The sequence below is a fragment of the Echinococcus granulosus genome (genome assembly GCF_000524195.1).
Source record: "Echinococcus granulosus chromosome Unknown EG_S00006, whole genome shotgun sequence".
Lineage (NCBI taxonomy): Eukaryota > Metazoa > Platyhelminthes > Cestoda > Cyclophyllidea > Taeniidae > Echinococcus > Echinococcus granulosus.
This window is the reverse complement of record NW_020170386.1, coordinates 119,975-133,778: the sequence shown is the minus strand read 5'-3', so window position 1 is coordinate 133,778 and position 13,804 is coordinate 119,975. Positions and strand designations below refer to the sequence as shown.

The following is a 13,804-nucleotide window of genomic DNA, read 5'->3' as shown; positions in this document are numbered from 1 at the left end:
TAATTTATTTGAGGAGTTGAGATTGCATTCCTTATATATTTTCCCATTACCAGTTGCCTTACCTTTATTAATAAACAGCTCCGATAAGTTCCTCACTTCTTAACTATGTCCTCACAGACCTTAATGGCTTACATCAAAACAAAGTATATTAATAATAATATTGTTGCTCATTTTTTTAATTTTAGGAAATACACAAATAGAAAGTTGAGAAATATTATGGCATGGCCACCCGACACTGTAACTTTGCTAAATATGTTGAAAATGCTCAGTGAGAATGACTTTTGAAACTTATTTAACAGAGTTATTTAAACAACACGTACAAAGACGATTATATAGAGGCATGGAATTTAAACGCTAATACGTTGGTGCTGAAGCACGGCATTTCTGATATGTCAACTAGACTAGGCCAGATGAGTAGATCTGGTGCCTCAGACTTCTCAGGCGAGGTTGAAACTTAACTTTGTTTATCCCTTCTGGAACAAAGTCGATGCGCAACAGTGTGTCCGTGAACCACGCACCTATTTATAATGCATCCTGCGCACTTTCTATTCTTAAATCGGCCATGTACCTTGAACGCAGTGCAACGATTACATAAACTTGAAATGAGTTCAAGCAGTCGCCTTTATTTAATTCAGCAGAGGCGTTAATTTACGTGTTGACAATAAGTAGGAAAAACTTTTTCATGCTGCACTTTGCTTTGAAAGGGGTTGCAGGTGCATTGTCTAGATGTAAAATCTCTTCACTAAACAAAAGAATATCTAAAAAACACGTTTTATTTTCAATTTATGCCTGCTGGAAATGCTTCCAAAAATAAGAAGAATGTTTTTTGCAGATACTAGGATGTTTTGATAAATATATCCTAAATTAAATGCTCTGTAACGCTGTTCTACCACCGTTCTGAAGTTTTCTTTTGTTTTTAAGACAACAAATTTTTATTCTCTTAATGCTTCATGAAATAACTTAATCTATATGGGTCGTTGCAAGTTCACGTCAAAGGTAAGTATTTGAGATATGGTTGCTACAATTGTGGTCAAGACAATGTAACAATTAGCGAATAACCAAAACTTGCTCGATTAGTAAAGCCTTTTGGCTAATTGATTCTAAATACAAAGGAGTAGTGTGATGTATGAATGGCTAAAGTTCTAAGTCCTCATCATTTGCATACGCTGGGCGAATGCGAAAATGATCCCACCAGTCTGATAACCGTTGAGGCCATAAAATCTCAAAATCGCCGCAAAATACTCAGCGCTCCTCCGTGTTTACTTGATAATCTTTGTGGGCAAATACGTTGCGCACCATTAAACGACGTTTAGTGAGTACGGCTTTGCAATTCCCCCTCATCGACACAAGGGAAAAATCAATTTTCTGCGATTGAGAAGCATTTGCCAACTTCCATCAATGCTATCTTTGTACCATCAGTGGACAAGACCCCGGTTTGACAATGGTTTTATAAATCTACTTAAATTTGGTGTGCGCCAACATTTGGCAAATTTATCCATGAAAGTGAAATACATAAAAGATGGGAAGGAAGAGCGCTTCACAATAAAAATTGGAGAGTGGCTTGAAACTTTGGTGTCTTAATCATCACACCCATCGGGACCAGATGGTGTGTTTGAGTGGTGTTGATTTCAATTATTAAGAAATTGCCTTTACCTGTTTTTCTGCTCTCTAAATGACCGATCTAGCAAATACGCACTTTGAAATTCTCAGTCCTTTAGACTGACGATAAAAATTGCCGCAAGTGTTTCCAGGAACTTGGTTGATAAGGAATACGAACATATAATTGCATGAAAGTGGTTGCTTTTGACATCATTTTTTTAGGAATTGCAGTAAACTGTTAATATCAAGGTTAATTAAGGATAGTCTTGAAATCCCGCATTGATAAATCCAAACAGTTCCAAATTCTCGACTGGTGGCACATTTATATGCTACTCTACAGAAATTCGGCTACTGACGCACCGCCGTGCTTGTGCTTTTAAAGCCTTCACATTTAAAAAGTCCTTTTTGCACTTCGATTAAACAATAACATTAAATGCCGACTTTATTTATTCCTCGTAAATTTCATTCACCAGTAATATTTTTTTGCTATCATTATTGTATAATTGAAAAAAAAATTAGTTTTTGATGTCGATTGATGAAGAAATCAGTCTCTTTCTTAAGAGCATTGCCATGTCCACGAAAATGTATGCAGTCAGAAAACCATGAGTTTCAGTACTCAATCGTCAATAGAGGGTATCCCACTACTGGCCATTTCGTACTGTTAACGAAAGCAAATAAAGCATTTTGTTAGTTCTGCTAGTTCATCTCTGATTCATTAACATCTGAGGCATATTAACATGAGGAGCAACTGCCCACAAACATTCGTCAACGATAACGTCTTTTAAGTAGCCAGAGCCGTATTCAACCAACGCGATTCAATAATTATAAATACCGCCTTAACAGAGCCGAGGTGAGGCTCAAAATACTCTCAACAAAGGCAGATTTCTAATCGTATTCTTTTCAAATTATCTGCAATGCAGAATCAACAAAAGACAAATTTGTTATTTTCGTCAGCTTTTTTATATAATCTTGATTTTTTCATGACTGCCGTATACTTCTGTAACACACGCTTGTTTAAATACACCATTTGTGTAACAAACGGTTAGTTTACACCAACCTTACGGCTGGGCGGAAGCCATCGGTCTCCAGGCCGCAAAAACACTGAATCCTCCGTGGAACCTTGCTAATTTGCGAACCCCCACACACTACACACTTTAAAATGCATTCCTCTACCCACTCTTTTTGATTCAAGGGTCTGAAGCCAGAGGTAGAGGAAAGAGGAGTTGAAGTTACAATATTTGCATAGATTTCTTTAACGTAAGTGGGAATTCGTACACCAAACACTAAAAACAACAGTCGGGGATTTCGCTGAATTCTCCCATTTTTAGCAAAATTAACTTTTTGGGAATTAATTGCACACTTATTTAAGGTAGTCAGAACATTAACTCTGGTATAGTGATAAAGACGCATCTTAAGAAACCTCATTTCCTATTCTTCTTCCACTTTATTTGTATGACTTTGCACTTGTCTTATTTTGTAAGACACTTGCCTATATTTGAATTCATTTTTATGCACTAATTTCGATTAAGCTCACCGGCAAGCTAACGGCTTATCTCCCTTAGTTCAGTTATAGTTTATTGTGGAATCATCAAGAATAAATTTTTAGAGTCCACCATGAAGCAGCATTCCGTCGCAGTAAAGTAATAAGATCCAAGCAAATTTCACTTTGCAATTTTTGACTTTATTGATTTCACTTGGGCCAGCCAACTCTCAAAACTCGATGTAGTTTCCACCGAAATATTTTCACGGTAAATAAAATCAGTTATAGGTGTCCGGGAGTAATGAATTGTGCTTTCAGAACAACTCACTACTCATCTTTTTGGTGGGCTCTTATCAACAACTATTTTGGAGACTCGTTGTGTAATCAGCAAAATAGTCAACTTAGTCATGTTCGTCGTGGCTTCGAAGTTATATTTAAAGTGTTCACGTATCATGGACGCAAATCCAACAATGTGTTATAAGTCGGAACGCTGTGCCCTGCTGAAGTGAGCAGCGTTTACAGGATTTTCTCGTATCCCTGGTGAATTTGCTGACTGTGTTCATTGTTGCTGCTGTTGTGCAAGTGCTGACGCCAACAGCAGTGCACGTTCGACCTGAGTCAGTGCCTCCTTCCGCCGTGACCAGTGGTAGCACATCTGACACACCCGTATCTAGCCGGCAGATTCCTAAATAACCAAGTTGGAATTGCCGTAATTCCAATTTTGGCAAGGGATAACACGGTCGAACGTTTGAATATGTTTGGAATCATCAACTTTCGTCACAAACGTGAAGTCCATCTAAACCAAACACAAATGCTTGATGTTTAACGCGATCCGGTTGACTCTAATCGTGTGTGATGAAAAAGGAGGCAATTTGCCAAATTAGTTACGGCTTCGTTACTTGTTTACAATTTAACATGATCCAATAAAAATAATTGGTTTTATTCGTACATTTTTGAAATTGCTAAACACAACGAGCCGAAATACCAACAGGACTAAGACAACTAATTTTTGCAATAAATATAGACCACTAACCATCCGAATTAGTACTAATTTTTCCTGGGATGCGATTAAAGTCTCTTAACAATTTTGAAAATGTTATAAACGTTCTGTTCAAAGTGTGAAAAATGTTAACTTCATTAACTTAGGAGCAAATGCAGATAATTAAGGCAAGCGTGGGCGACTAAATTGGCACTCACCTGGGAAATTCTATCAAATTCCTTTCCTGTTCCACGGATTTATCCTCATGAGGTAATAAGAGACAGATTCGCAGCCCAGTTACTAAATTACCCTCATCTGACGGATAAGTCCTTCGGTAATGAATGTTGGATTAAAAATTCAAATAACTGCAACATCTGGTTAGAACCCGCGAGTGAAATTATGGTCATAATGCGTACCCAAGTTTATTTGCATGCTAAATTGTACTTTAAAAACTTTAGAATGAATGATTTGATAGGAGCCAGCATATATGTAATAGCATAATCCATATATCAAATTTCATATTAACCCTCACCGTCTGGGATGGGGTCGAACAAAATCACTTCTGTCTGTAATTGACATGTATATTTGCATGTGAATAAAATCCTGAGAAATATTTTTGGGGAAAATGAGAAAAAGTGGTCGTGGTTGCATGAAAAGTGTTAATTCATATGATATAAACATAACAGGTGTAGCGTCTGGAGACTACTCTGAAGTCGTAATATGGAAGGATTTAGTACTAACAAGAAGAGGCGGGAAAGCATGGGCATGTGTGGATAGTCCGCGTATTTAAATGAACATCCAAAGAAATACCCAATTGCAACGTGCCAATGGGTAATTTCTATTTAAAACGTGTATGTCATAATTTAAACTAAAATGTCAATCATATGAGGGTTCAAGATAAACATCTAAATTACCCACACTTTGTCGGTATTTGTGTTATTCGGGTCGAATATGTTCCCAAGTTAGGAAGAATGGGGTTTCGGATTTTTCATTTTAGATTTGTAATGCAACTGAAGACACATTAAAAGTGGCCAAAGACTTCATCTTCCAATATCAGGGAGAAGATGGCTTTCCTTACGCATTGCGATCGTTGCTTGAAGCCGGTTACTGTAGTCTGTTAAATGCAATTTTCCCTTTTTTGTCATCTGTACGCTATTGGGCCGGAAATTCACCAGGTTTAGTCAAATCTACCCTAATCAAAAGATTGGGCTTTCGCGATTTCAAGTTCAAGAGTTTGGTGAGAATATATCTTCTAGACTGATCAGGTATCCACATTGTTAAACCATAAGAATCCCGCTAATGCTGTAAGCTACATTTCCCAAAATATAACTATTTTGTAGAAGCGGAATTCTGCCAATTCTACTTTTCCATCATACCATTTATAAATAGGGACCAAAGAACTTGCGTGTTGATCGCCTAACCGCGAAACTATTTGTAGTGCACAAACCTAGGCTCCAAATAGATGCGCTGTGCATTACTTGAAATACTGGAGTAATCGTCTTAAAAAATGTCACTTCATTTCTCGTCTGACCGTCCTCTTCACACATTGCCCTTGTTGATCGCGATGAAGATAATTACATGAAAGTTTGCGGGAATGACAAGATCATTTAGGCTGGGTGGGAGGATATTGACCAAGTAATTTACATGTTTACCTATTTATCGGAATTAGTTACTCTAATCAAACACTTCTCATGCTCATGGAATAATTCTTTGGTGCATTTTTATGATAACATCCAAGAGTAAATAGACGTTCCCAGGAAATCCCAACTGCAAAGTGTTGGGAGATTAAAATTTGGCGGTTGATTTTACTTCATTACCATGCTGTGCTTTTGATCCCTATTCTAACATAGACTCGCGCAATGAAAAGTCGGTTTAAAATAGTTCTGTCAAATTGTCCCGCATCACACCCACCACCCCAAAAGAGTACCGGTTCCAATCACAATACACTGCAACACACACTAACCAGCGCCATTTTTAGCATGAAATGGTTACCTGAATTGAAATCATGAGCCATTTATTACCATTATAGCATTGTGGCCTCCACTGCCTTCGCTGAAATCGTAATAAAACAAAGTGTCATAGGGGAGTGGAAGTGCAGCCTGCCGGGTTTGAAGTACCAGCGCAGACACATTTAAACAAAGTGTCAAGCCATCACAATATGTTCTCTTTGAATGTCAAAATCCCCATCCCCGTCTGCAAGCAAAAACAGTTATATCAAGCGGACGTGACAAAAGACGACATTAGTCTCCCGCTATCATAGGAAAGTCTGTGGTTAGTGTGGACGCAGACCATTTCTACCCTTCTAACAACGCCTTTTTGTGGTTTAGTGGGAACTCCAATTCAGCTACCTTCTTACCAATCCCCAACTAAGATCCGACTGATGACTTATTATCAGTTTTACAGTTTCTAGTCTCTTCCTAAAGCCGGATATTTCTTATTCCACAAATATGGCCTGAACAAGTTCTTCCAAAATATTTAGTGCATATTCTGCCTTATCTATGAGTACCTAACACAATTAAGTATAATTTATAGCACTTTGCTGCGCTAGAAACTTAGATGCATTTATTCCTAGAGTGAACGGGGTAAATTCACTGCCCCAGCTTATTCCTTGATATCACATTGAACAGTGTAACCTGAGGCACCTATCACACTCATCCACGCACACAGTTTCAAAGGATCACGCCCCAAAGAAGCAAGTGCGAAGCTGTCTTGACTCGCATGCCCCCAATAACTTGTCGTAACCTCCCATTCATTCTCATGAAAATGAAGCTCAGCCAATGAAGACATATTGTAATTACTCGAAGTACTGGGAGGCGCAAAGACGCAGTCTGGCCGCCTGAATGTTGGCAACAACGTAAACTTGTTTCATCATGAGATTCCAACTCGAGTACGGCATGACGCAAAGTGCCACCTACTCGACATTCAGAGTAAAGCTTGGATACCTTTGCAAACAAATTCAAGGCAAGAAGTGCCACGGTTCCCAGGAAGCTCACCATACATTCAATCCCGTATCTACTCGTTTTGGCACCAAGCAACTTCGGGAATGCACAACCTCAGCCATAGGTGCCAAATAATTACGGTGTTTATTTTACGATGCGTATTGTACGATTGGGTAGTTATAACCTTAACTAACAAAACGATTTTATGATAAACATCAGCCCCTTTTTCCACAAGATGTGCCTAAACTAAATGGACGCGCGAGCTATAAAAGTCTTTATTACTAACGGAAAGGGAATGTAATGAGTAAGTCACTTGAATCTTATTAATCTGCATCTACAGAAAACCTTTGCCACAAAAAGAAATATTCTTACGCGACGTTATATAAACAAAAAAGCAAGGGCAAGGACAATTGGGACGGTAGCATAAAAACGGTGACGATATAAAAAACTAAATCGTATATTGTCATTTAAAGAGAACTAAATCATAAATAATCATCACGAGGTCGCTGCCTATCTTACCTGAGTTTGATGTGTATACCTGCTGTCGCGCCGGAGAAAGTGCGGTAATGGGACAGAGAGAGGGAATTAGGTTTTGCTTAGTCATCAAGAATAAAGGGGATAAAGTCAGGTACGGGATAAACATCTCTAAGAGATTCCACTCGACGAGCCCTCGCAACAGGGGCGTCATTTGCTTTAGGAACATTCGAAGAAGATGTGTTCTGCGTTGCAAGCTGCTCGGATCTCTTTTGTGATCTCCATACATGGCGCTTTGTACACTAGATTAAAAGGGAAGAAATAGTCCATACTCAATTGAGCTAGGGTCAATCGACGAAAAAAGTTGCGAATACAAACAGACCTCCCTTCCCTGTTCACATCGACCACGAATAAATTTAGGACACATAGGAGTATTTTCAGGATATGTTACATGAAGAAAAGGACAGTCATCGCGGTGACATTTTCCGGTAGCGAAGAATTCACATTGTGGTAGTCGACAGGGATCAAGAACATGAGCTAAAGGACATTTTTGCTCACCAAGTAAACACGAGTGTTGAAGGAATCTACGTCAATAAATAAAGTAGAATGTTAAAATTTGGGGTCCGAGGGAAAGTACGCTAATATGAAAGCACCAGGAGAAGCAAGGCTTACTTTGGACAAAGTCGGAGATAATCAGGATCATGTGAGAAGCAGCAGTTTTTCTCGTTTCGGCAACGACCGGTTTTCACGTAATATGAACAAATCGGTTTTTCATAGCGCAACATCGCTATAGCCTTTTTTACCCTCAGTCTGTGCCATCAATTCATACAAATACTCACTTATAGGGAGAAATAGTCCTGACAACCGATTTTCCCAACCTTTGCCGAAACGCTTTGTGACTTTGTTTACTTTTAACCGAAGAACTGTTACATCGCGCTTTTTGCATTATGGTTGGCCTTTTGTAGTGTATTTTATACTTAGATCTGAAAGGTGGGAGATGAGTACTGAAAATATATTTTCTATTATGACGTGACGAATCTGACAGCAGTACGGACCCGGTGAAGGTAGCATCTGTAAAGTGAAGGGTTCGAAAACTGTAATTACATTGTTGATGAAGTGATGTAGATTCCAAACAATCTTCAGTACTGATTTCAGTAGAGCCGACTTGATTACTAACAAAGACCCCTCCAGGGGTCCTGCTCGGATAACGCGATGATGTGGGAGATTTGTATCCCCTCTTACGAAAGCGATATCTACTTGATACACCTAGCCCACGAAAAAAGTGATTGCAATTGATAGCACTACCTGAAAAGTCCGAAGTGCCAATTAACGGAGACTCATTTCGGCGAAACTTATACACAGCTCGGGTAAGGAAACCACCATTCGACCTACTCCAGCGAGAAGACATTTTCGGGAGCCAATTAACTAGGCCCATCATCATGCATACAGCAGTAACGCAATTAACTGCACGTAAACAAACAGCTCTTGTGATATTTCGGAACGCAGAAAATGCATTGTGTTAGTCCATTTTTACCCTTTTATTATTCCATTCTGTACAAAAGAGTCATGCAGAAAACCAGACAAGTAATCAGTAATGTAGTTCATTAGACTTAAGTATTTTGTCAATATATTACTAGTAAACAGTTTTTAAGGTGTTAAACATTGCCCGTTTTTTGAGTGCCGCTTATAATAGCTTAAGAAAAACAATTGTATATTCTAGCTTTGGCAAAAATTAAACAAAATTAAAAAGTCATTAGGATTTTATTTTTAAAATTAGTTGTTTATTAAAAGCACAATGATTTTACATAAAAGTGGAATCGCATATGCATGAAATCTTTATTTGGCTTCTGACAATTGATTTCAGTTTATCTGCATTTGTGTTCAAAAGCTTAAAGGTGTTTTTTACCATTGCCTTACAATAGTGCATTTTGTTTATAGGGCTATGCGATCCGATGTTGTTTGTTTTTATGGTCGTGCGTTTTTGAAGCTTGTGTTCTCCACAGCTTTCAATGGGTAGCGGTGGCGTAGGTAAGTTACGGACGAGCTTTTTCAGTGATGCTACTTTTGTCCTGCGTCGTATTGTCATTCAGGTGATGTGAATTTTGTCTAAACAATAGGAAACGTTGAACTCCCCGCAGCTTACAGTGCAGCTGCAACTCAACATAACGCCACCGTGGTCGGATACTGTCGAACTGCACTGGCAGCGGTTGCTGGAGTTGCAGCCGGCATCCTTGGACTCACAGGGATAATTGGGTTCTTATTCTACTTGATGGCAAGCATGGTACTCTCCCTCCTTCTCCTGCACAAGACTGGACTGGAGTGGCGAAAGTACTTTCCCAGCGGATACACCCTCTTCGCTGGTCTCATATTCAGTGAAATTACGACCTATATACTTTGCTGGACGTTTATTTACGGAATGGTCCATGTTTACTAATCCTATTTATTTGGCCGAAGTAGTTGTCTTCTGAAATAGACGCCGGCGAACGTTCATCGAAGCACGATGATTTGGAACGGACAAACCTACTTTAAACCTCTCTTCTAACAACAAAGACCTGTCGGTCAAAGTGAGAATAGGGAGAAATCGTTTATTTACATTAAAACCATCTTAAGATATGGGACAACCAGGATCGGGCTTTTCAGCAGAGGATAGGGACGGATGTGGTGATGACGGTTTACTCGTTGGAACAGACTCGGTGCAACGCTGACTGCGGTGATTCAGATGCGAGTATTTTGCTTGCAGGAGGGTTTGTCCTGTCCAGCCGTTGCTTACGATGCGCAAAGGGAGTGCTTTCGGAGATTCCTATGGTTAAAGTGGAAAAGATTTTCTACTACCATGTAGACTGTCCCCATTGGGTTTAGAAGTTTTTTTAGCAACAGCTACAATGAGGCAACTCGACAGCAACGGTGTGCACACGCAGCTAGCTACACGAACTCAACTAGGTGTGAGGCCTAGATAGTTCATAAATTAGTGAATCGGAGAAACTGGGGTCACACAATTACAAACTCGTCAACGGTGGGCAGGTGTCCGCCAAATTTCCCACCTTTGCCAACCGGATGCGCTTTGAATCAGTCGTCATCGGGGAAGCGTTTAGAGGTTTCTTGAGGGCTTGCTCCGTGCCAAAATTAAAATAAACCCGCTGTTCAAGGTTTGACTGTGTTAAGTGTAGCGTCCTGGATGCCTAAGAGAGAAAATATGAGACGAAGACCGCACTTACCCTTCAAAAGCTAAATAGATCAAACATTTCGTTAATAACAACATGAAAAACATTACCATATCATCGGGGAAATTTTCTTTGTCGCGACAAGGCCCCTCTGTAGGGAGAAGGGGTTTGGGGAAGGGAGTAAAGGCTGCGCAGGAGGCAACTTCGATACTAGATTGTTGGCAACTCGGATGATGGGGAACGTGTCGTTCTAAAATACGCCCGACTGCCTCAAATTGAAGTTGCGGGTTAAGTGATTAAAAGGAAATTTTATCCACTAGATCGATTGCAGCCTTACCTCCGCAGCTGGAAATGTGCTGAGACGACTCTGTTGGGACGGCATCAATAGAACACGTTGACTTCGTTGTACGTTGAATGGGTGATTTGCTCTTGTACCGTTTGTATTGTTCCGCAACCTGTTTCGCAAATTTGGCTGCGGTATTCGGTTCAAAAAGAGCATCAAAGGTTGCTCGATATCGGTCAATTTGTATGCTTTTCTCAGCTCCCTCTTCTCGAAGCTAAACTCAACAGGAATAATACAATAAACAATGAAACATGGAGAACTAATGTGCAAAAATGGGCTTTTCAAATAGCCGACAGTAGCTTGAAAGAAATGGATAGATAACACTAGTTAGAATTTGATAAAATATAAAGACGAGGTAAGACCTTCTGAATGAGGAGATTTTTCCTTTCCAACTCCCCACGAAGACGCGCTCTGTCTGCTTTTACGTCCTTCAGTTCAACACCCAAATCATTGATGAACGATCTGGCTGCCTCTAACGCTCCAGCTTTTTCCTTAAGTTCCATCTCCTAAAATGAAATCAGACCACCTCAAAGCCACGAAATCTGCAATCGCGCATTTGGTAAGATAACTCAATAACCCATAAATCAAATCCATCGATTATAACATAGCAGGATATAACAGTATCCTTTTGTAGGAAAACTAAGTACCTTAAGCTGAACAATGTGATAAGGGTTCACCTCTCCACACGACTCAACGGGAAGTTGCTCCATCCCTTTCCACGATCGAAGCCATGGAAAAGCCTAATCACAAACAATTGTCAATCAGAGAGAAAGATAAAAGACACCGCCTTTCCGGAGACATACTGACAATAACCCCATCACTTGACGTTTAAGAGACTGTGCGATCCGAAGACCACCGGATGCCGGTTCAAAGCAATCAAGTTCCGTTGCGATGTCACGGATGACAGCTGCAAAATAAGGCAAATAGCAGCATGTGTACAGAAAAACTTACGGAGCCCTCCCTTATCACCTACCAATAATATCAGAGGAAGAGTCTTCCAAATACGAGTAACGCCTCTTTTCTGATTCTAGCTGGGTTTTAATGTAAGAGATGGTCTTTTCAGAAACCTCGTGAGATTCTAAAAATAGTAAAAATGCCTTAAGAATAGCGAATAAAAACGGCTACGGAATCAAAGAAAGAGTACAAATAAGAAAGGACCTATTATTTTGCAACAAAAGCTAAGAATAGATGCACGAGCACGTATGACAAGGAAAACAAATTTAAAAGCATTATATCAATGTTAGTGATATCGTCATGTGAAAGTTATTCTTAATAATAAGACCAAACAAACCAAGTATTTGGCAAACTCAAGGCGAAGGAATCAACGGAAAGAGTCAAGATGTATGAGAAGTATATAAAGGAGTAGAAAGTTGTGGTAAGCATATTATTCCCAAGAAAAAACCACCTCGTGCTCGATCCAGATCATACCGTGCATTGCGAAGCTCAGTTTCAAGAATTTGTCTTTCATCCTCAGCTTGCTCGCATATTTTCTCCACAATCTCAAAAACATCTGTTCGATTGAGATCGGAACACTTCGGCTTTCCTCCAGTTCTGAAAGGCTGTGCAAACATTTCATCCGCCACAATGCGCCCTACCGAGCCATTCTGTGCACGAAGCATTGTATTTTCTTCATTAGCCCTAAAATATTCACCGGAAAGCTTCGTCAGATCCTCTATACTTAATAAGTTAAGTAGCTTTTTCAGGGCAATAACCAATCCCCGACAGCTCGAGGCAACCGCCGCGGCATCACAAGTGACAACTTCAGCAACACTACAAGCCGACTGCAGAATTGAATATTGAACAAGGCTTTCGTATGTCCAAAGATCAATTGCCTGATACTGTGTGGAACGGGAAGACTCCTTAGCACCCATATTTAGCAACCCAATTTCTCCTGTTAGTGACGTAATTGAATTTGAATTTGTTAACGCAGGAGATGGAATGTAATCAATGAAAGAATCGAGATAGAAGACACTAGAAGCATTGGTGAGAGACGCCAAAAGGAGTTTTTGAAGCTCCAAAGCAGTCGAACGCATATCATTGAGCAAACGTTTTGAGGAAACATTTGGTTCCATAGCCAAAAAAAGGCGATCCAGAAAGACCTATGACAAGTAAGAAAGCTCAAAATTTACCTAAATGGAAGGCGAGACAAATGAGGCTATGATAACAAATTGAAGATACAAGTAGTGGCATTTAACAAACAACACATCTCATCAAATGCTATAGCCAAATAAGAGAAAGTTTGTAAGTGGGTGCATATTCACCCCTAAGGGAAGTGACGGCAAATCTAGGCATTATTTCACAATACTTAAGGCATCAAAGCCCACCTCTGCAGAAAGCAAATGGCAAAAGTGAGTAGTGACGTCAAAAAGGCCTGAGCCGCCGAAACAGCACTTTTGTAAGATTGACCCATTTAAACTCGGGCCATCTAGAATTGCAAAGGAATTCGCCAAAACTAAAAAACAGGCCAAACAACAAAGGCAAAACATACAAGTACATGTACAGTTAAGAAGACAGAAAAAGGTAAGGTTCTTTATTTGTAATCGCGCCACAAAACTTACACATTTAATTATGAGTTAAAGTATTCTAATCAAATTATTACTTAACTGTTTAATCACAAAACCAGCAGGTCTAAATGGGTTGTCTTGCATAGGCAGTAATTGTCATGGTTTTGTGCTTTTTAATACTACTAATCAAGATCCAAAACCAGGGCATTTGAATGGGTCTGACTGCTTCGTTTACTGGTTCCTACCTCCGTTGCTTTTTAGAGTACTTATGTGAACTGCAGTGATTTCATTACTTAGCCATTAAAATTTATTTCGGTCCCTAAAT

The 13,804-nt window shown here is 39.6% G+C and overlaps 3 protein-coding genes across 3 annotated transcripts; 1 reads left to right on the top strand and 2 right to left on the bottom strand. All coding sequences in view use genetic code 11, as the record gives it.

Moving 5' to 3' along the window:
- Positions 1 to 7,593: 7,593 nt before the first annotated feature.
- Positions 7,594 to 8,879, bottom strand: EGR_01514 (Zinc finger CCCH domain-containing protein; the record flags this gene model as incomplete). Its single annotated transcript, XM_024490763.1, has 6 exons — positions 7,594 to 7,773; positions 7,854 to 8,055; positions 8,144 to 8,281; positions 8,311 to 8,542; positions 8,576 to 8,737; positions 8,777 to 8,879. 6 exons carry the CDS (start codon positions 8,877 to 8,879, stop codon positions 7,594 to 7,596), a joined length of 1,017 nt encoding a protein of 338 aa, XP_024354628.1.
- Positions 8,880 to 9,480: 601 nt separating this feature from the next.
- On the top strand, positions 9,481 to 9,905 carry EGR_01513 (Transmembrane protein 93; the record flags this gene model as incomplete). The annotated part of the gene is made up of 2 exons (XM_024490762.1): positions 9,481 to 9,499; positions 9,589 to 9,905. The coding sequence occupies 2 exons, from the start codon at positions 9,481 to 9,483 to the stop codon at positions 9,903 to 9,905; spliced, it is 336 nt and encodes a 111-aa protein (XP_024354627.1).
- A 171-nt stretch (positions 9,906 to 10,076) lies between these two features.
- On the bottom strand, positions 10,077 to 13,047 carry EGR_01512 (hypothetical protein; the record flags this gene model as incomplete). The annotated part of the gene is made up of 8 exons (XM_024490761.1): positions 10,077 to 10,271; positions 10,513 to 10,650; positions 10,743 to 10,882; positions 10,970 to 11,189; positions 11,338 to 11,481; positions 11,779 to 11,882; positions 11,949 to 12,053; positions 12,381 to 13,047. The coding sequence occupies 8 exons, from the start codon at positions 13,045 to 13,047 to the stop codon at positions 10,077 to 10,079; spliced, it is 1,713 nt and encodes a 570-aa protein (XP_024354626.1).
- Between the last annotated feature and the right edge of the window lie 757 nt (positions 13,048 to 13,804).